The sequence below is a fragment of the Nomascus leucogenys genome, chromosome 4, assembly GCF_006542625.1.
Source record: "Nomascus leucogenys isolate Asia chromosome 4, Asia_NLE_v1, whole genome shotgun sequence".
In the NCBI taxonomy this organism is placed as follows: domain Eukaryota; kingdom Metazoa; phylum Chordata; class Mammalia; order Primates; family Hylobatidae; genus Nomascus; species Nomascus leucogenys.
In genome coordinates, this window is record NC_044384.1 from 105,240,448 (window position 1) to 105,262,933 (window position 22,486).

The window sequence follows — 22,486 nt, forward strand, 5'->3', positions numbered from 1 at the left end:
AGAGAGGTTTTTTCTGTTGCTTCTGGTTTGTCTGGAGAAGGCATCTGGAATAAGTACCTAAGGCGCCCCCCACCCCCATTCAGCCTGAAATACGGAGGCTGGTAAATTGTACTTTTGTGGGTTTTAAGGCTCAAGGCAGCTTGTTTCCAAATGAATATGTCCCTTCCCTCCTTTGCCTATTGATGGTTAAATGCAGAAAATGATACCTACACTGGTGTGCACTGGGCAGGCAGCATCTCAGTTTTTCAGGCTTCCCTCACCTCTATGGGACCTCTTTGCTCAATGCTTTGCTCAATGCTGTCCCTGAATGAGTAACTAAGAGTTTGATGCTTATTAAATGTGTAGTATGTGCTAAATGCTGCCTGTGGTTGCCTCATAGAATCCTCCCAACAACCCATGAAATGACTACTAGGTAATCAATCCTCACCTAGATCTCATGTGTGAGCTGAAGTATGTTCCTAGACCTCACACCTTGTGTACTCATAAATCTAGTCTCCTCCTGGAGACCGCTCAGTATTTGAGCTGGGATGGGAAGGAACTCTCTGAAGTCAGAAGCATTCAGTGAAAGACAGCCTGGAGTCTGGGTGAGACTGTGTTCAAGCTCTGCAAACCAGACCCATCCTTTTACACCAATTCCTCTTCTTCTTGACCTAAACCTCCTCCTCCTCCTTCTGTGCTTGATGTCTTTTCAAGGGTTTCTCCAATCTGCTTGAAGGCTAGGGATTCTCTCTGACTCCTCTCTGCCCCTCACCTCCAACCCAAATCCACCCCAGTTCTGCTGACTCTGCATCTTCATATGCTGCATGAATACCTCCCTCCTTCCCATCCTCACACCTTGAGCTTAGCGGAGGCCATCCTCACCCTGACCTGAGGGCTGTTAGTGGTCTCCTTGCCCTAAATGCTCATCCTTCCTGACCCTCCTTTGGCTACAGAATAAACCTTCTGCAACACCAACCAGGATCTCCCTGCTCAGCTCACGACTTAGACGGAGCAATGCTGTCAAGGTTCTTCATGATCTAGCCTTGTCTTTCCTTCCCAGGTCTTCCCAACCAGCTCTGTCTCCTTCTACAGCCAAGCTTGCCCATGCAGTGCTTGCAGTGAGGCTTCTGTTTCTGCCAGCAATAGATGATCCAACTCGAATTCCTTCTCATTTAAGAAGCTTCCTCAGCTCTCCCAGGCCACAAGGCTCTCGCCTGGTTCTAAAAGTCAGCGAAACTTATTAACCATACCTTGGAGGGGAAATCACACATGAAAGGTGTCATTTCTTAACTAATCATATTCATATCTTTTCTCCCCAAAGCAAGACAAAGACCTGTTTTAAACACATTTACAACCTATATGTTGCCTTGTACAAGGTAAAAAGTGTACATTTCCGAAATAATTTTGGTATTTCTCTTCAGGTCACTAAACTCAAGAATCAGCAATTCCCTCAGGCTTTCTTTTTAATATATATAAGGAACTTCCGGAGTGAAGGGAGAGTTTGTCAATAACTTGATGCATGTGAAGGGGAGAGAAAAAGGTTGCTGTTTTTCATCAACATATTTTGATTTGGCTTTCTATAATTGATGGGCTTAAAAGATCTAATCTACTTTAAACAGATGCCAAATAAATGGATGAATCGTAGACCCTGTATAACAGTAACTTCTTTTTAAAAAGACCTCTCCCACCCCACCCCTAGCCCAGGCTGTGTATCAAAACCAAGCCATGTGCACAACTCTGAATGGGTCACCAGCACACTTGAGTCTGGGTCACAAGCCCACCGATATTTCCTGCTCCCCAGTGGATCGAGTGTAAACTGAGCTTGCTCGCTCGGGAGCCTCTTGCTGGAAAATAGAACAGCATTTGCAGAAGTGTTTGGCAATATGCTTTTGGAAGAAGACTAAGAGGTAGTTTCTGAACTTCTCCCCAACAAAGGCATAGATGATGGGGTTGATGCAGCAGTGCGTCATCCCAAGAGTCTCTGTCACCTGCATGGCTTGGTCCAACCTGTTAGAGCTACTGCAATTATTCAGGCCAAAGAATTCCTGGAAGGTGTTCAGGAGAAGGACAATGTTGTAGGGAGCCCAGAAGAGAAAATAAACAATCATGATGGTGAAGATAAGCCTCACAGCCCTGTGCCTCTTCTTCTCGTTTCGACACCGAAGCAGAGTTTTTAGGATTCCCGAGTAGCAGATGACCATGACAAGCAGCGGCAGGACCAGCCCCAAGATGACTATCTTTAATGTCTGGAAATTCTTCCAGAATTGATACTGACTGTATGGAAAATGAGAGCTGCAGGTGTAATGAAGACCTTCTTTTTGAGATCTGGTAAAGATGATTCCTGGGAGAGATGCAAACACAGCCACCACCCAAGTGATCACACTTGTCACTACCCCAAAGGTGACCGTCCTGGCTTTTAAAGCAAACACAGCATGGACGATAGCCAGGTATCTATCGATTGTCAGGAGGATGATGAAGAAGATTCCAGAGAAGAAGCCTATAAAATAGAGCCCTGTCAAGAGTTGACACATTGTATTTCCAAAGTCCCACTGGGCAGCAGCGTAGTGAGCCCAGAAGGGGACAGTAAGAAGGAAAAACAGGTCAGAGATGGCCAGGTTGAGCAGGTAGATGTCAGTCATGCTCTTCAGCCTTTTGCAGTTTATCAGGACGAGGATGACCAGCATGTTGCCCACAAAACCAAAGATGAACACCAGTGAGTAGAGCGGAGGCAGGAGGCGGGCTGCGATTTGCTTCACATTGATTTTTTGGCAGGGCTCCGATGTATCATAATCGATGTCATAGGTTGGACTTGACACTTGATAATCCATCTTGTTCCACCCTGTGAATAAATAAAAAGTGATCTTTTATAAAGTCCTAGAGTGTATTTAGTGGCCCACCATGAATGCAAACTGTTTTATACATCAATAGGTTTTTAATTGCATACATAGATGTCTACATTGAATGAACTCCCTTTTTGGCCAAACAATGAAGTTTTGTAGTGAAGGGAAGGTTTGCTGCTAGCTTCCCTGCTCACTAGATGGAGATCTTGGCTCTGTTGGGGGAATTCATGAAAGCACCATCTCACCAAATAAAATCTTGTGCTCTATAGCACCATGGAGTGAATGAAGCTTTGATAACAATTTTAGGAAACTGGGTCAAGCATGGTGCAGCTCAGCCTTTTTGTTGCTGTTGTTGTTGTGAGACAGGGTCTCACTCTGTCGCCCAGGCTGGAGTGCAGTGGCACGATCATGGCTCACTGCAGCCTGGACCATCCTGGGCTCAAGCAATCCTCTCACCTCACCCCTCCAAGTGGCTGGGGACTACAGGCGCCACCACGCCCAGCTAATTTTGTTTATTTTTATAGAGACAAGATCACACTATGTTGCCCAGGCTGGTCTCGAACTCCTGGGCTCAAGCAATCCTCCTGCCTCAGCCTCTTAGAATGCTGGGATTACAGGCATGAGCCACCATGCCCGGCTGCAACTCAGTCTTAACATTTTTATTGACCAAGCTGGAGTTAGCCCACAAAGAGCATGCACTATGAGCAAGCCAGTAATAATTAAGAGGCCTCGAGGGCACATACTGGATGCCAATCACTGTTCTAAGCGTCATACCCATTCATTCGTTTAATCCTCAGGGCAACCTTATGAGGCAGGAAATATTTTTCACATTTTGCAGACAAGGGCCTTGAAGTACAGAGAGGGTGAGTAACTTGCTCAAAGCCACACAGCTAGTAAGCAACCGATTTTGAATGCAGGAAGCCTACACTCTTAACTACCGTGCTACCCTCCCTCTCACTCCTCGAAAAGAGAATTAAAAGGCAAGACCATCAGATGTTTGGTGCCGTGATGTAGTCAGAGTGAAATGGCCGGATGCCCACGTCCCCCGAGAAGGTCATACATGCCAACAGCCCATTGTAAAATCCTCACATTTTCTGTGAAGTTTGTGTTTGTAGTTTCTGAGTTGCCACAATTAAGAGTTGTCATACATACCCAAGAAATAATAAAATAAAAAATGTTTCGTCTGCCACCACAGATATTCGAATGTCATGCATTCTGGGTAGTTTAGTCTTATAACCAGCTGTCCTGCCTAGTCTATTTAAGTTCAGCGGCTCTAGCTGAGAATTTTCTCTTATTAAACCCTGTGAGTCTCAAACTCCCTGCATCTTAGACTAGGCAGCTGGGAGAAGCCCCTAGAAAAGCTCATTTTTAATTTTGAACCATAAAGAATTATATACTAACTGTGCCATGAAACTGATATATTAGAGGAAAATTTTATTTGGCGTTTGTAATTTGATATTAATTTGGACCATTTTTAGGTTTCCCTCTTGTCTGGAGGAAAAAGAAAAAAGGGAACCAGACTTAGACACAACTTTTTGTGGGCACATATTCAGAAGGCGTCTCACTGGAGAGGGTTTAGTTCTTCTTAGCAGAAGATAAGATTTCAAGATTTCAGCCAAGACTCATCTCTCTGCAAATCTTTCTTTTGAGAGGTAAGGATTATTAGTTATTAAAATACTATTGCTCCCTTTAAAGTCTTTCACTCATAATCATGTTTTGTATCTTTGATGTTATAACCATCTGAAACTCATTCTAAACTCTGACTCTTTCCTTATCTTAAAGATTATATTTTAAGATAATTGTATGAGCGCTTGGTGTTTGCCAAATGTCTTCTATGGGTTTCCTGTAAAGTCTTTTACTCATCTCAGAAGCTAACTAATAGGCCAAGCAGCTGAGAGGTTACTTACCGGGGAGAGTTTCTTGTAGGGGAACGGATGTCTCAGCTCTTCTGGCCAGATGAGCTGTGCAAATCAGTCATATAGACAGTATAAAAGTAGGAAATGCTGTTTCTTTTGAAGGAGGGTGGAGTTAAATAATTAAGTGTATTGAAGGCGAAAAGAATCAGAGAAGAGTTCTTCTTTTTAAGTTGAGCTTAAAATAAGCTAGAGAATAGATCTCTGGTCTGAAAGTTTATTCACGGGCTTTCCTTACTGGATTATTTTGTTTTTGTTCTCTGCTCATCCCACTACACAGAATCTGTTAGAAAATATAAAGAATAAAGGATATTAGAGCTAGAAGAACATTTACATTCGTCTAGTCAAAAGCCCACAGTTTAGTAAAAGAAATTACTATCCAAGAAGCAAATGATTTGTACAAGATCACAGGGCTTTTCAACAGTAGGGCTAAAAGGTTAAGAAAATTCTGATTATCTTAAGAGTTGCTGTCAATTAAAGCCAACTTAAACTAACTTTAAATGTAGAGGGGGATCCTGGACTTCACATTAACCCTGTGCCCCCTTTTTCTCCACTCTCCCCGTATCCCCTATCCCACCCCAACCCACACACAGGTGCTCACCACCCAATATTATTGTTCTCTGTAAACGGAAACAACCTGTTGTCTAAAGAGTTTTAACTATGGGCTCACGGGTGAGCTAAACAGGTTTCCCATCTTTTTCTGGACCCAGGATCCTAGTGGGGATTTTCACTCTGTTCACTATTTTGTTACCCTTCAAACCAGTAAGCATTTATGAGGACTCACACTATGCCAGATACACAGGTGGCAGGATTCTTCACTCCAGATATAATCTATCTGGAGCTATGAGAAATTTTCCACATGACAGAAGTATATGGTCAAGTTCAGGTTCTTTATGACGATACTATATACAGTCATATCAAGCTCTCTTGGTGGTTGGTGACATCTGAAAATCTCAAGTATTGTCAGCAGAGCTGAGAAGACAGCAGAGAGCTACTCCTGAGCCACAGATGCCCTCTGGGTTTCTGTGACCTTGGCTCTAGAATAAAAAGCTTTGGCTTGGATCTCTAAGAAGGCAAAGGAGACCCCAAACAGCAAAATTACGTGCCCCCAATCCTACAGAGGCAGCCTAACCCAGGGGCTAAGCCAGTGGCCTCTGTAGTCAGACCGCCAAGCTTGAAACCTGTCTTACCCTCAGCTTTCTTATCTGGGTATTGGGCTGAATGATAGTAGTCATTTCATGAGTTGTTGGGAGGATTCTATGAGGCATCCACGGCCAGCATCTAGCACATACTATGCACTCAGTAAACATCAAACTCTTAGTTACTCTTTCAGCAATCCTTTGTCAGAGAGAGTTTATTTGATTAAATCCTAATAAAATTGGTTCACTGGAGTCTCTGTCTATAGCAGATTAGTTTCAGCAAACTAGAAGCTGACAAGGTAAAGCTAATTGCTGGTGCTTGGAGAATAGAAAGAAATGACTGCTTGGGAAAAGCCAGAAAAGTACAGAAATAGCCCAGCGATCAAGACACCCCCACCCCCGCCCCATATAGGGACATATGTCTGTGTTACAACAGACCTCAGTAACCGATAATCATAACAAGGACAGTGAATCATCGAGAAAATGTTCAAGTTCATCCCATATGTGCAATTCAAAAGGCATTGATTAAGAACTGTAGTCATGCTGTTGGGTTTGACCTCCAGCTTCATTACTACTACTTGGCTCTGACCAAATTATTGAAGCTCTCTGCCTTAGTTTTCTTAACTGTAGAGTGGAGGTTTTAAAAAAAACCCAAATACAAACTTAATACGCCTGTGGTGGAGATGGAATAACAAGTGTAGAGCCTTTCGGGCACCCGCCCTCGGGGGACTGTTTAAGCAGGGAAATATAAAGTGTGCTTTTGAAAGAGTTCAAAAATAGGTAACAAGTAAATTAATATAAAATTTTATAGAAAATAGATAACATAAATACAACTTTGGTTTTTAGAAAGATAGCCTTGTATTCACTGGTAATCCACTTGTGCAGAACTCCCGGAGGCTGCCGGACCCACACCGTATTTCTGTTTGTGGCAATTGCTGGTTCTTACTTTCACCATGCAGAGCTGAGGCTTTGCCATGTTCTGTGTGTCTGTCATTAGGATAGTGGAGGGTGTGAAGACATACTCACCCCCAGAGGGCAATGTGGGCTAGCGGAGCAGGCTCGGAGTCACACACACTGTGCTGCTGACTTGCTGTGTGACCTTGGCAAGATACTTCCACTGCCCAGGCTTCCATTTCCTCATCTGTTAAATGACATGCTAGACCTGGGGCAGCTTCCACCCTAAATACTACATGACTCCACGGCCAAGTTGGTTTGAAAAATATACGCTAGATGGGAAACAAGGTGAGGATTCATAGGCTGAAACAAGGAAGCACAGCTTTGCAGGGCGTGTTACTCCACTTTTGTGTTTCTGGTCCAGAGGTGTGTTCTAGTAACCACTCAGGACAGGGGGGTTCAGCCCAAGGATTCACAAGAAAGTGGGGACCCATGGGAAATTCTTCAGCATTTAAATGAAATGTTCTGGATACAATAATGACAACAAGCTAGCAGCTTATCATGCTGTGCCTTAGTTGCTTGGTGTCTGCTACTCTACTTTGTCCCTCTCAGTTTGCGTGGCTCTTGTTCTCTTTTTATTATTAAATACATTCGGACTCCCCATAGGAAATGAACTTTTGATCAGTTTGTCACTCTAGACTCCATGCCCATATTGGAGGGTGTTTCGTGCCATCCCTCCTTTTTGGGGCCTTTTTGTCTTTAAACAGCTGCTCCATGTCTAGTTACTGCACCTATGTTCCAAGCATTGCTTTGCTGTCTCCTTGCCCACACCATTTCTGGACCATATTTTCAGAGCATCATCAACAGGCTGGGGAGAATGTTAATTATTCACTTCGGGTGCAAGGGCCAGCTACATGAGCACAGTGAGCAGGAACCCTGCCATACAGCAGCTGTTGTGAAAATCCCTGGGGCCTGAGTTGACACCTGGTCAATATCAGTCAACAGTAAGATGGGCTGTAAAAAGAGCAAATGAATCTTTTATTTTTAAAAACAAATGTCTAGGCCGGCTGCGGTGGCTCATGTCTGTAATCCCAGCACTTTGGGAAGCCAAGGCGGGTGGATAACTTGAGGTCAGGAGTTTGAGACCAACCTGGCCAACATGGTGAAACCCCATCTCTACTAAAAATACACAAGATTAGCTGGGTGTGGTCGTGTGCCCCTATAGTCCCAGCTACTCAGGAGGCTGAAGTGGGAGAATCTCTTGAACCCAGGAGATGGAGGTTGCAGTGAACCAAGATCGGGCCATTGCACTCCAACCTGGGTGACAGCAAGCTCTGTCTCAAAACCAAACCAAACAAACAAACAAAATGTCTAATTATAAAACCAACACATGCTCATTGTATAAAATTGGGAAAAACAGAAAAAAGGAAACACTTAGGTACATTCTCACAGTATCAAAGCAATGTCATTTAAAACATGATGTTTCAATCCCGACTTTTCCCATGCACTTTTTGATTAATTGTTCTCACGCATGTACCATTCTGTAGGCGGCTCCTTTTTTTTTTTTTTTTTTTTTAGCTAAAGATTATAGTGTAAACATTTTCCTATATTATTAAAAAATTCTTTATAAGTGTAGTTCTTTATTATTTTTATTGAGGAAGAACACACTTAGTGGTACAGCTTGGTGAGTTTTGATATGCATACATGCATGTAACTACCACTCCCGATCAAGATGATAAGGAACATCCCTATCACTTCAGAAGGTACCTTTTGCTCCACCCAGAGGTAAGCGCCACTCTGTCTTCATAGAGATTAAATGAGCCTGTCTTTAACTTCTATAAACGGAATTACAGATACTGTCCTCTTTCCTGTCTGGCTACATTCATTCATTCAACAAAATACCCTTAACTATATTTAACAGAGCTCTGTCATTAGACAGTCGGGCTCTTCCCGTTGTTCAGTCATGTGAGCAGTGTCACACTGATGGTCACCATCAGTGCTCTGACATCCCTGTCAAGAAGGACGCTCTTCCTGTCCTCAGAGCCACCTTTACCAGGAGAGCCAGGGAGTCCCCATGATCCTCACAGAAATAGGAAGAATCCACCCCCATCCAGTGCCACGCTTTGTTACCCATGTGCCTCAGCAATGACACTTGAGTCTTATGACACCCACCAGGAGACAGCCTCTTTACCTTCTGCCTCAGACACCTATCATCGTGGGTGGGTTGGGAACTCACCACGCTGTTGTCTCCATCCCTGCCTCTGTCCTCTAGACCTTTCCCAGGGTAACCCACTTCCCAGCCCATGGACCACATCCCCCATGAGGATTTGTGCATTTCATCAAACCAAGTGGACACATGCAGGCTGTCTACCTCATGGATTCATTAGATAGGCTCAAACCTGGTGGGAGCCCCTTAGCTCAGCTGAGAAGTCTTCTCTATACATTTAGGGGATTTCTTTCAGATCAGCATCTAGGCGTGAGGCTAGTGCCATGTAGGTACAGTAACAGATGTCTAAGCTAACAGTTCAACAATACAATAGACTCACTGTGATCTTAAGTGAGTCAGATCATACCTGGAGCTCTATACTCAGCTCTGCACATAACACGAGATTATGTAGGACATTTCCGGTTGTCCCAGAACTAGCAACTATGGCCTAAGGCTGAAGGCAAAGAAGTGTTATGTACTCACAGTTCCAAAGAAAACCACTGACACCTGGGCTTAGACACCTCTCCCAGGGCTTACTAGAAGATGACAGCACCAGCCCTGTATCCACACCCATCACATCAACTCCTCTCACTCCAGTCTGTATATGGAGGCAATTAGGATAACGAATGGACTGTAGAAGTGGGCAGGATTGGTGGGGAAGTGAGTGAGGGCACCTCTCCTCAAAGCCAAGGAAAGGGGCTCTGAAGAAACCATATGAGGAATGGGGACTTGCAAAAGGGGAGGCCAGCATGGGTGGGGCCCCCACTGGGCAGCAGACAAGCTGAGCGGGGGAGTGGGGATTGGAGAGAGGTGATAGGGTTAGAGATAGGGTATGTAAACGGGGCTGCAAGGATCAAGAGTGCCCCTGGGTCAAGTGGCTACCACAGGAGGGAACTGGGCAGGAACTGTCACATTGGGTCCTACTTTCTGGGTGAGACAAGCCCAGCACCCAGAAAATGGTGGGTTGGAAAAAGTCAAATCAAAGAGATATCTCACATGTCTAGATCCATATGGAGCCCCCACCATCTCTAGGCCCTTGGATGTGACCACACAGTGTGCCTGCCACTCTGGGGCATCTTGACCATCATGGAGTGGACTGTGGCAGTGGCCAGTTAGCTAAAGAGGTTCAGACACACCTTGGTGAGATTGTGAGTTCAGTTTCAGACCACCACAATAAAGCAAATATCACAAAAATAACTGTTTTTGGTTTCCCAGTGTGTATAAAAGTTGTGTTTACCCTATACTGTAGTCTATTAAGTATGCAATAGTATTATGTCAAAAAAAACCAATGTGCATACCTTAATTAAAAATATTTTATTGCTAAAAATGCTAACCATCATCTGAGCCTTCAGCAAGTCATACTGTTTTTGCTGAAGAGGATGGTGGTCTTGTTTTGTTGTTGATGGCTGCTTACTGATCAGGGTGGTGGTTGCTAAAGCTGGGGGTGGCTGTGGCAATTTCTTAAAATAAGATGACAATGCAATTTGCCACCTTGGTCGACTCTTCCCTTCACAAAAGATTTCTTCATACCGTGTGATGCTATTTGATAGCATTTTACCCACTTCTTTCAAAATTGGAGTCAATCCTCTCAAACCCTGCCACTGCTTTATTAACTAAATTTATGTAATATTCTAAATCGATTGTTGTCATTTTAACCATGTTCACAGCATCTTCACCAGGAGGAGATTCCATCTCAAGAGACCACTTTCACGGCTCATCCGTAAGAAGCAACTCTTCATCTGTTCAAGTTTGATCATGAGAGTGCGGCAATTCAGTCACAACTTCAGGCTCCACTTCTAGTTCTAGTTCTCTTGCTGTTTCCACCACATCTACAGCGACTTCCTCCACTGAAGACATGAACCCCTGAAAGTCATCTGTGGGGGTTGGAATCAATGTCTTTCACACTCCTGTTAATGTTGGTATTTTGACCTCCTCCCATGAATTACAAATATTCCTAATGGCATCTAGAATAATGACTACTTTCCAGAAGTTTTTCAATTTGCTTTGCTCAGATCCATCAATGGAATCACTATCAATGGTAGCTATATAAACTATATAAGGCTATATATATGTATATATAGCTATTTCTTAATAGCCTTATGAAATATATTTCTTAATAAGACTTGAAAATCTTGGTCCATGGACTGCAGAATGGATGTTTGTGTTAGCAGGGATGAAAACAACATGAATATTCTCGTACATCTGCAACACAGCTCTTGAGTGACACGGTGCAGAGCAGTAATATTTTGAAAGGAATCTTTTTTTCTGAGCAATAGTTCTCAACAGTGCGCTTAAAATATTCAGTAAACCGTGCTGTAAACAGATGTGTTGTCATCCAGGCTTTATTGTTCCACTTATGGAGCACAGATAGAGTAGATTTAGCATAATTCTTAACGACCCCAGGATTTTCAAAATAGTAAATGAACATTTACTTCAACTTAAAGTCATCAGCTGCATTCACCTCTTAAAAGAGAGTCAGCCTGTCCCTTGGAGCTTTGCAGCTTGCATTGACATCTCCTGTCTAGCTCTGAAAGTCCTGGATGGCAACTTCTTCCAACATAAGACTGTTTTGTCTACACTGAAAATCTGTTGTTTAGTGTAGACACTTTCATCAATTATCTTATCTAGATTTTCTGGATAACTTGCCACAGCTTCTCCCTTTGCACTTGCTGCTTCATCTTGCATTTTTAGGTTATGGAGATGTTGTCTTTCATTAAACCTCACAAACCAAGCTCCACTAGCTTCAAACTTTTCTTCTGCAGCTTCCTCACCTCTCTCAGCCTTCATAGCATTGAAGAGAGTTAGAGTCTTGCTCTGGATTAGACTTTGACTTAAGGAAATGTTGTGGCTGGTTGGATCTTTTCTCCAGACCACTCAAATTTTCTCCATATCAGCAATATGGCTGCTTTGTTTTCTCTTCATTTGTGTGTTCCCTGGAGTGGAACTTAAATATCCTTCAAGAACTTTTCTTGTGAAGTCGCAATTTGGCTAACTGGTGCAAGAGGTGAGCTTTTGGCCTTGACTTTCAACATGTCCTCCTTACTAAGCTTAATCATTTCTAGATTTTGATTTAAAGCGAGAGACGTGGGACTTTTCCTTTCACTTGAACACTTAGAGGCCATTGTAGGGTTATTATTTGGCTTAATTTCAATATTAGTGTGTCTTGGGCTGGGCACAGTGGCTCATGCCTGTAATCCCAGCCCTTTGGGAGGCTGAGGCAGGTGGATTGTTTGAGTCTAGGAGTTCAAAGCCAGCCTGGGCAACATGGCAAAACCCTGTCTCTCCTAAAAATACAAAAAAAAAAAAAAAAAAAACATTAGCCAGGTGTGATGGCGCACACCTGTAGTCCCAGCTTGGGAGGCTGAAGTGGGAGAATCACCCAAGCCCGGGGAGGCAGAGGTTGCAGTGAGCTGAAATCACATCATTGCACTCCAGCCTGGGCAATCAGAGTGGGACTCTGCCTCAAAATATATATTTAAAAAAATATATACATATATATTATTGTTATATATACAGATATATATATATATATATATATATATATATATATATATATATATACTATTGTGTCTCAGGAACAGGCAGTCAGTGGAACAGTCAGAACACACACAACATTTATTGATTCTTTGCCATCTTATATGGGTGCACTTCGTGGTGCCCCAAAACAACTACAATAGTGACGTCAAAGATCACTGATCACAGATTACCATAACAGATATAGAAATAATGACAAAGTTTGAAATATTGGGAGAATTACCAAAATGTGACACAGAGATGCAAAACAAGTACATGCTGTTGGAAAAACAGCACCAATAGACTTGCTCGAGGCGGAGTTGCCACAAACCTTCAATTTGTAAACAACAACAACAACAACAAAAAACAATATCTGTAAAGCACAATAAGACAAGATATGTCTATATTTGCCCTTTTTCCTAACACTCCTGTCCCACTTCTCAATGCTAGTCCATGCCTAGAAGAGGGAGGTACAAGAGTTCGCCACAAGGTAGACCACTAGGCACGTGCTGTGGAGGGTGGAGCAGGAGGGGACACAGGGAGAGAATGCACCCCCTCCTCTAGGCAGGGCCCTCCAGAATCCAGTGGACCCTAAGGCCCTATTGAAAAAATGATTGGAGAGAGATGAAATAATTTCATATTGTGAGCTGATTACATTAGGATGTGTTATAAGGGATAGTATGAAATAAGATGTTAGTGCATGCCCTTACCCTTGCTTGCTGAGCTGCTGGGCCCACAGAGCCTTTCACGTGCTGGGAGGGAGAGGTTTTTCCCAGCATAACCCTCGGCTCATGTCTCACTGTGGCCCCAGGCTGGGGCTGCCAAGGCCAGACTTTGCATTACAGGACTCTGTTTACACACACACACACACACACACACACACATACACACACACAGTGCCGAAGTGGCAATGTCTGAAGAAATTTCCAGCCTCATTGCTCCCATGCATGGAACCAATCTCTTCCCCTCAATTCATGCACTGTCTTCCAGAGGTCAGCTCACCAGCCCATACTCCTCTTCTCTCACAGTGTGGCCCCTCTGGGTGGCCCTTGGTGGTTTTTCCTGCGGGCTAATCTCACCTGAGGCCTTTTCAATTTGTCAGGGAAGTTTTCATAATGAGCAAAAACAAAAGAGGAAGGAAGGATGGGCTCTTGAAGGTTTACTTTCTGGAGGCTTCGGGGCCTCTTTGCAAAATGCTCCAACCTCCCCAGCTGCTGGGGATATCACAGATCAAGGGGGGTGGCATGGGGTGGGCTATGTCAAGACCCTTCCTTACCAAAAAAGTCTTCAGACACTCATCCCTCAGAATGATGACCTTCCACCTTCCACCTGCTTAACTCGAACAGCCTACTCAAATGTCCCCAGAATAAAGGAGACCTGAGGATTCCACTTTAGAAAGAGAGATGGCTGGCCTTTTTTTTTTTTTTTTTTTTTTTGAGACAGAGTCTGGCTCTGCTGCCCAGGCTGGAGTGCAGTGGCCCGATCTCGGCTCACTGCAAGCTCTGCCTCCTGGGTTCATGCCATTCTCCTGCCTCAGCCTCCCAGATGGCTGGCAATTTTTAAATGGCAGTTTCTTTGGCAGCAATAAAATCCTGCTGTGGCTGTTATTCCTATGATGCAAGACTGTCATTGCATTAGTCACTCTGTCCTCCAGGCTCTCAGCACTTTTCACAGATGCCTCTGTTCCTGCTCTGCACAGCACACTGTGACTGTGCACAGGACCTTCTCTACCCCTCCCACTCGGCAGCTGGCCCTGGACTTGGAGGTCTAAAGGACACTGGCATTAACATCTGTCTTTCTGTTTCCAATCCAGTCTGGCATAGGTAGACCCTCCTGGATGCTTGTCGTATTGAATTCCATGATGGAAAATAAATGGATAGTTTTCCAGATTCTATATATGAAGTCACTACATACCACATGTCTTCATCGGTTTTTGTGCTTCTTAACAAACAACCCCTAAAACTCAGTGGCTTATCACAGCAAACACAGACTTCTTTTTTTGTTTGTTTGTTTATTATTATTATACTTTAGGTTTTAAGGTACATGTGCACAATGTGCAGGTTTGTTACATACGTATCCATGTGCCATGTTGTTTTGCTGCACCCATTAACTCGTCATTTAGCATTAGGTATATCTCCTAATGCTGTCTCTCCCCCCTCCCCCCACCCCACAACGGTCCCCGGAGTGTGATGTTCCCCTTCCTGAAACACAGACTTCTTGCTCATGTTATATGTGGCTGCAGCTCCCTGTGTCTTCTCATTCACCAGGGCGCACGGGCTGAGGGGTGTGATCTGGAATGGGCCTTCCTGTGGCTGAGCAAGAGGCTCTGCTTGGATGAGGCAGATGTCACTTCTGCTCACTTTCCAGCAGCAGAGCCAGTGGTGGAGGGCATGGGGTATGTGGCCTGTAGGGTGCACTGCAAGTCACACCACAAGGGCAGGTGTGTGTAATCACACAGGGGAAGAAGTGAAAAGTTGTGAACAAAACACAATCTTCCACACCACAGTGTAAAAAAACAGCCAGTTGTTTTTAAATCTTTTATCAACATAGTTATAGCATTGATTTATTTTCCAAATCATAGTTTTTAAAAACAGTATTTACATTTCATCACCATCAAATTAACATTTTATGCATTTATTAGGATAATACAAATATATGAAGGTGAAAGTTCTGCTTTGTCCCCTCTTCTTTCTGAAACCTTCTTTAGCCATGTGCCCTGAAAGTAGAGCCATAGTCCAGCTTGGGAGTCTAGTTCCCAAGTTGCCTGGTTCTAGAAGCCCAGTGCTTCTTGCTTGTATCAGATCAAAAACACACTGGGCAACATAAGAACATTCTTAACTTGGCTCGACTAAGAGGAAAGTCTTTGCTTACTTCAGGGAGCTCCTCCACCTTCCATTCTTTACCAATAGGGTTTAAAAGCTTTGATTAGAAGCCAACTTGATTTAGGAGTTCCCACTGGCCAAATAGGGAACAATATGAGCATCAACAAGGACATCTGCGAAGCACTGAAACACTCGAATGTGATTAAACGCATGACTTCAAAATGATACAAAATAAAACACAAACGGCTTTTGACAGCAAGCCTGGGAGAATGGAGATCCAGCTGAGATGACAGCGATGGAGCATATACTGTGATTCGAATGACATCATTACTTAGATGCTGCATCCACATAGGCTAATGTGCCCACAGATCACACACTTCCAATCCCGCCAATCAACAACTACTGGGTTGACTCAGCAGTCTCCCAAACACACCACCTGCTCCAAATTCTTAAGCTCAAAGCTAGAATTATCTCTGTGACTAATACAGCATTTTCACGTTTGACATGACGGCAACTCAAACTAACACTTTACCACATTTACAAGTTGCAGTTTTCAGCTTTAATTTTATTTTTCCTATTTAAAAACAGTCTGAACTCTATGCCTGTATCCAAAAATGAGGAACTGGAAGGTAGTTTGGAAAATACTGTTTTCCAACCCAGCTGGAGTCTCTCTCCTGTCAGCCTTCCTGCCTGGTAACGTAGACACCGAGATTCACACTGTGAATCAATCACACATCTGTGAGGCCAGACATGTGATTTCCAAAGCAGAGATCTGTCATTCCTGTCTCTAGGCTCCTTCTCTGCCCTGAAGACTGGCTTCAGGGGCTCTGCCAATTGACTTTCCTTTTCCACTACCATCAAGGAGTCCTTGTGTAGTTGCTTTCACATTCTTTCCTGGTCTCGCTCCTGGGCCTCCACACACTGGTTTTTGGAGTGGGGCAATCCTACAGCCAAGAGCTATGTGAAAAAGGCTATGGGGAAACAGAGAAGAGCGAGGGGAGTGGCAAGGCAGGGAAAAGCAACCACAAAACAAATCAGCTCAGATCCAGACAAGAAACTTTACTGGGTTCTGATGCAGCCTTCCTGGCTCTCCACTTAGTTGATTCTGGAAATAGTTCTGCAGTGGTTCCACACGATCCCCGTCTTTTGCTCCTGGTGAAGGAACTCATCATTCTCCACCTCCCTCCCATAATCACTACCTCCTGGAGAGATCAAGCAAGAGCCTATATATACATACATATAGATAAAGATATATAGCATATACATATATTAGCATATCATCTTTTACAAACAAAAATTTTCTGAATTTTTAGACAGGGGTATGTGGCCTAAGAAGCATCTGAACAATGGAGCACGATATTTCATAGATTTCAAATGTAGGGTGCATGGTTGCCATACATAAACCGTAATATAGCAAAAATGTGTCATGCACTTATGCAAAAGAGAATCATCGGACTCCACCAAAACTCCCAGGTTATTGCAGTTCCCAAACTCTCCCTGACCTGGTGAAGCCTTCAAGGTTAACTACAGGTGGCAGATGGGGCTAAGGACCAGTATCATCTCCCGGCTGAATGCGTGAGCCCTTTGCTCACCTTTGTCTTTGTCCAGGCTCAGCCATGCTCATGTCTCCCTCCTTCTCCTCTCAGCCCTGACCCCACTATCCCTCTCTCCCGTTCATCTGTGCCTGTCACATTCTCTTCTTCACCTCCAGCTGGCCCTTGATTTCAAGACATTGACAGAATCAGAGATTGAGTGAAGAAATTACGAAGACTAGAAAAAGACGATTAGCACAAGGTAATGAGGCATTTTCCAGGAGCTGAGATGCGCTTTCTGGAGAGTCAAAGTCTCTACCCACAGTTTTTCTGGATTATTCCCTGAGCACATGTTGGATATGCATTTAGTGGCATAGTCTGTATCAGTACACACAGCCCTGAGGTTCCTGGGCACCTGCTTTACACGTTTCTATTGTTCGACAAACCCTTGAAGTTTGTTGTTATATACAGACCGTTATCTCTCTTTATAAGCAACAATCAAACTGCTCCTCGTTTTATAAACCAGCCGAGACTTCCTGCTCCCCAGTGGAAGGCGTGTTTGTTGAAGTCACTCCATCCACTGTCTCCCTGTAGAAAACTGGACATTGTTTGCAGAAGCGCTTGGTGATGTGCTTTCGGAAGAACACCGAGAGATACCTTCTGAACTTCTCCCCAACGAAGGCATAGATGATCGGATTGATGCAGCAGTGCGTCATCCCAAGAGTCTCTGTCACCTGCGTGGCTTGGTCCAGTTGACTGGTGCTTTCACAGTTACTCAGGCCGAAGAATTCCTGGAAGGTGTTCAGGAGAATGACAATGTTATAGGGAGTCCAGAAGAGAAAGTAAACAATCATGATGGTGAAGATGACCCTCACTGCCCTGTGCCTCTTCTTCTCGTTTCGACACCGAAGCAGGGTTTTCAGGATTCCCGAGTAGCAGATGACCATGATGAGCAGCGGCAGGACCAGCCCCAAAATGTTCCTCATTATTGTGTGGAAATTATTCCATCCTCGTGGAAAATAAGGGCCACAGACATAAACAGAATCTTCTTCCTGGCATTTAGTAAAGATGATTCCTGGGACAGAAGCAAACACAGCCACCAACCAGGTGATCACACTTGTCACCACCCCAAAGGTGACCGTCCTGGCTTTTAAAGCAAACACAGCATGGACAATAGCCAGGTATCTATCGATTGTCAGGAGGATGATGAAGAAGATTCCGCCAAAATAACCGACGTGATACAGCCCTGTGAATAATTTGCACATTGCATTCCCAAAGACCCACCCATTTGCAGCAGAGTGAGCCCACAATGGGAGAGTAATAAGAAAAAGCAGATCAGAGATGGCCAGGTTGAGCAGGTAAACGTCAGTCAAGCACTTCAGCTTTTTGCAGTTTATTAAGATGAGGACGACCAGCATGTTGCCCACAAAACCAAAGATGAACACCAGCGAGTAGAGCGGAGGCAGGAGTTGGGCCCCGATTTGCTTCACGTCAAATTTATGACAGGGAGCACCGTAATCATAATCAAAAAAGGTGGTGACTTCTTCACCGCTGTCGTTGGTATTTCTGATAAACCGAGAACGAGATGTGGACAGCATGTTGTGGATGTACTGGGGAAATGCGTCCTTGTTCAATCCACTTTCTCTGTTCTGTAAACAAAGAACAAAATGATGACCACACAACACAAACACCACAATCCATGATCTTCCAAATAGTCTGGTACCATGTAAGCAACTTCCCAGTCTTTGGCCTCTCCTTTGCAGCCATCTCCCTGAAAGCATGTGTGCCAGTTCCTGATTTGCCTTTCATTCCTAGTAGCAGACATCAATGATTTACCCAACAGCCATTTCCCAACACCCTTTGTCTTCCCCAGCAAGCCCGATTCTCATTTTCAGGCTAAAAGCACTGGGCGTTTGTTTTCTCTGGCTCCTTTGCAGGTGGTGCATAGGTCTGTGACTCATTTCTGGACCATAATATGAAAAGGGAGTCTGCTGGGGGCTTCTGGGAAAGCTCTTCTTCCCTGATAAGACAGACACAAGAGAACCCTCCACCTGCCCCTCCTGCTCTGGCAACATGCCTAGTGAGGGCGTGGTGCCATGAATGGGAGACCTAGAGCACCATGAGAAGCCAGGCAGAATCCTAATATCACTGAGTCCTAAACCCACCCTTGAACTACTCATCTTCTGCCTTCTTTTTTTTTTTTTTTGAGACGGAGTCTCACTGTGTCTCCAGGCTGTAGTGCAGTGGCCACGATCTCAGCTCACAGCAACCCCCGCCTCCTGGGTTCAAGCGATTCTCCTGCCTCAGCCTCCTGAGTAGCTGGGACTATAGGCACGCACCACCATGCCCCGCACATTTTTGTACTTTTAGTAGAGATGGGGTTTCACTATGTTGGCCAGGATGGTCTCGATCTCTTGACCTCCTGATGCACCTGCCTTGGCCTCTCAAATTTGTCGGAGAAAAACAAGCCCCCGTTTTAAAGCCATTATGAACTGCATTTTCTGTTCTCTGAAGTCAAAAATGTTCTAACTGATGATTCTCTCAACTTTCTGCCTCCATCATCCTGCCAAAACTTCTCTTGTTAAGATTGCAGTGACAACCCAATTTTTCAAATGCCCTGGTTTTATTCCAATTCCACCCTCTTCGAGCTCTTGATCCTTCTGCTAATTTACAATTCTTTTTGGCTTCCAGATGGGAGGGGCTGTGTGACCACTTTTTATTCATAATCTTCGCTGGCATCTCCTCCCCGTGCCCACACCTTAAGATTCCCCAGGTACCACACTTAGCTCTCACCTCTTTAATTTTTTGCCTCTTTATCCTTGCTACAAAGTTCTTCCTGAATCGTATTGTCTAACCTCATGGTTCCTACTCCCTTCTATGCTATTGTTTTCTAAAGCTCTGTCTTCAAGCTCCAGCTTTCTCCTAAGCCTCAGAGTTGAATTTCCCATTGCCTGCTGCATATCTCCCCATGCATGTATTCATTGCATCAACACTTACTGAACACCTACTATGAACCATACTCACTTTTAGGCACTGAAGTGAGCAAAGTGGGTATCATGCAGGGACCTCAAATTCACCCCACCCCAAATGGGGCACCCCTGAAAACTCCTCCCGCTTGTGGATTCCTCCATTGCCTAAGAAGCAAAATCAGGCATTGTCCTGGGTCCCTTCTCCTTCTGAAAATTAGGAGCCAGGTTTTGGAGCCAAACAAACCTGGATTCGAATCCTTATAGGCAGTGTAATCTGGGGCCAATTACTCCTTCAAGTGCCAATTTCTTTATGTATAAAATATTAACTATGCTGAGTTGCTGTGAAGATCAGTGGAGTAAGGACTTAGGACAGCATCTGGCACAGAGAAATACCCTGTATTATTATCATGTCATTTGAGTTCCACCTCATAGATGCCTCTCAGATTCATCCCCTCTGCACTGCTTTCAACTGTCACTTTCTTGTTTCATATACTCCTCACTCCTGGCTTTGTTGTAGTCTTTCCTTTGCTCATGGCTCATCTCAAGCCATGTTCCCTCTCTACCTACCTTCTCTTAAGTTGAAATTGAATAGACACTCTTAGCTTAAAACCTCCAGTAGCCCTATGACTTATATGTGGTGCGCTTCAAAGATAACGTCCAGACTGCCCAGCACAACATCTTTTCTGAATTTGCCTCTTCTCAGCCTCACCTCCAGTCCCTTCTCCAATCCCAAATCCTGTGCTTCAGCCACAGTCATTTTCTCTTCATTTCCCCTAAACTCACCATGTCCTTCATGCTTCAGTGGTTTTGCAGGTCTTTGCCCCTCTGCCTAAAATGGTTGATGAGCCTCTATTCACCCTTCAATACCTCCTGCCCAAATCCCCCTTCTCTGTGAAGCCTAATCTGTATCCTCTGTCAAATTACTCTTATCACGTAACACTGCATGCATCTAGATAAGCACTTATCATGTTATCAGCTACACACTGCATGTTCCTCAAGATCAAGGACTGGATTATGCTTTTATTTCCAGTTCTTATGCTAGTACCTGGCTAAAGGAGGCACCAATAAATATTCACTGAATGAGTACATAAAACTCTTTATAATAAGAACTATAAGCCCTAACATCATCAGGACTTGATTCTCAAGAATTTTTTTTGCTGGCAGTGACTGTGAATTTCTTTTCCACCCACCTGTGTACCTTATCCTTCCATTTCTCTTGCAATTGACACTTTTCAGAAGTCTTGTATTTCATATCACTGAGCCAGATTATTGAAACCTGGAGAAGCTAAATAAGACCCCTGATCAAAGTTGGAAAAAAATGCATCTGCCTAAGGAATCACAACTGTGGTCATTAATTCAGTGCTCCTGAAGCTCAGGTGCTATGTTAAATGCTGTGCACACATTACTTAATTTCATTTTTACAACTGGCTAGCATGCAGCTTCTACTACAGTGAACAACGAGCAAGATGCCTGAAATGTGCTGTCCTAGGTGTCATTTCAAGTGTCAGGACATGTCACCCAGAACTGATAGAAATCTATCTTTCAGAAAATAAATTCCTTACTTCTGCCTCTGTGGATCTCATGAGTTGAGGCAAGGGACACATTCTGGTTCAGAGCTTGGATGGACCTATATTTAGACTAACAGTTCCAGCTCTTTAACATCCTTGGGTGCTCAGAGGGGCAGAGTGAGCCCCTGGGTGTGTGGAGAGGTGACTGAGCAGAGTGGCTGTCCTGGCCTTGCTTGCTGCCCACTCTCCCCCATCACCTGCTGTACCCTGCTCTTCCTCAGGGTTTCTCTAACATCTCCTGGTGCACATGCCACCCCCACCCCTGCCTCTCATCTTGATCATTCCCCACAAGTGCACAGGCTTTGCAGTTCCCCAGGGTGTACCCAGACCCAGCATTTCCAGCTTTGAGACGCATTGAGCCTATGAATCAGAAAGTAATGGAAAAAGATGCCCACAACTCACCAGCTTGTGGCTTGTCTCAGGCAGTCTTGGTATGTCAGGCTTCTCAGCAACTGAACCAAACAGATCTAGAGGTAGAAACTTGGTATGCAGAAGTAGGAAATAAAGTTTCCTGCAGAAAGAGAAGGCGGAGATACAGGGCAACTAATGGTAAAGATTTGAAAAAAAAATCAGAAAAATATAGTTCTTCTTTTCCCGTCAGGAACATTGTACATTGGGTTGAGGTCTCCAGAACAGGGTTACTTTTGAAATCTTGCTTATGCAACCTTGAGTGTGAGTCAGGCAAACCCTGTACATCTGCTCCTGTTTCTAACGACTCTGAGCTTCTTTATCTTGTGTGTCTTTATACCTGGAACACTTCCACTCTCTGCTCTCCTACTAGTGATAATTTGCATGATATGAGCACAACAGAATGTTTCATTTTCCAGAGAATAAAGGGTGTCGGCGACAGTGGAGGAAATATAATGAGGTTTTACTGTGATCATGTGTGCTGGTTTCAGTGGTATCATGGATTTAGAATCTGGTTAGAAATTTCATTTAGATAACACTTTAAAATTTTTTTTAAATTTAATTCATATAATAATTGTATATATTTATGGGACACAATGTGATGTTTTGCTACATGTATATACTGTGTAATGATCAAATCAGGGTAATTACATATCCATCCTCCGAAACATTTATCATTTCTTTTGAAATAATACTGATATTG

The 22,486-nt window shown here is 43.9% G+C and overlaps 2 protein-coding genes and 1 long non-coding RNA gene across 4 annotated transcripts in view; 1 reads left to right on the forward strand and 2 right to left on the reverse strand.

Annotated features, from left to right (window-relative positions):
- The window catches only part of LOC115834715, a 44,112-nt gene extending 33,088 nt beyond the window's left edge, over positions 1-11,024 (forward strand). Inside the window, exons 3-4 of the long non-coding RNA XR_004029593.1 lie at positions 4,298-4,471; positions 10,639-11,024. This is a non-coding gene — a long non-coding RNA (uncharacterized LOC115834715). The remainder of the gene's footprint in view (positions 1-4,297; positions 4,472-10,638) is intronic.
- Positions 869-4,763, reverse strand: CCR5 (C-C motif chemokine receptor 5). Its single transcript, XM_030810183.1, has 2 exons — positions 4,727-4,763; positions 869-2,818 (listed from the first exon to the last, which is right to left on the reverse strand). Exon 2 carries the CDS (start codon positions 2,805-2,807, stop codon positions 1,749-1,751), a length of 1,059 nt encoding a protein of 352 aa, XP_030666043.1. The 5' UTR covers positions 2,808-2,818; positions 4,727-4,763; the 3' UTR covers positions 869-1,748.
- A 4,001-nt stretch (positions 11,025-15,025) lies between the features above and the next one.
- On the reverse strand, positions 15,026-22,219 carry CCR2 (C-C motif chemokine receptor 2). 2 transcript variants are annotated; one of them, XM_012504034.2, is made up of 4 exons: positions 21,778-21,829; positions 20,998-21,092; positions 17,496-18,487; positions 15,026-16,277 (listed from the first exon to the last, which is right to left on the reverse strand). In XM_012504034.2, the coding sequence occupies exons 3-4, from the start codon at positions 18,434-18,436 to the stop codon at positions 16,094-16,096; spliced, it is 1,125 nt and encodes a 374-aa protein (XP_012359488.2). In that variant the 5' UTR covers positions 18,437-18,487; positions 20,998-21,092; positions 21,778-21,829; the 3' UTR covers positions 15,026-16,093. The 2 variants fall into 2 exon arrangements, with proteins under 2 accessions (XP_012359488.2, XP_003282385.2); XM_003282337.4 differs by lacking the exon at positions 20,998-21,092 and having other exon boundaries at positions 21,778-22,219.
- Between the last annotated feature and the right edge of the window lie 267 nt (positions 22,220-22,486).

Excerpts from the sequence above, each read along its gene's own strand:
- CCR2 (XM_003282337.4), bottom strand. The coding sequence starts at position 18,436 with ATGCTGTCCACATCTCGTTCTCGGTTTATCAGAAATACCAACGACAGC. Across the intron at positions 16,278-17,495 it reads GTTGGGGAGAAGTTCAGAAG|CCTTTTTCACATAGCTCTTG; the intron begins GTATCTCTCGGT and ends GTTTCCCCATAG.
- CCR5 (XM_030810183.1), bottom strand. The coding sequence starts at position 2,807 with ATGGATTATCAAGTGTCAAGTCCAACCTATGACATCGATTATGATACA.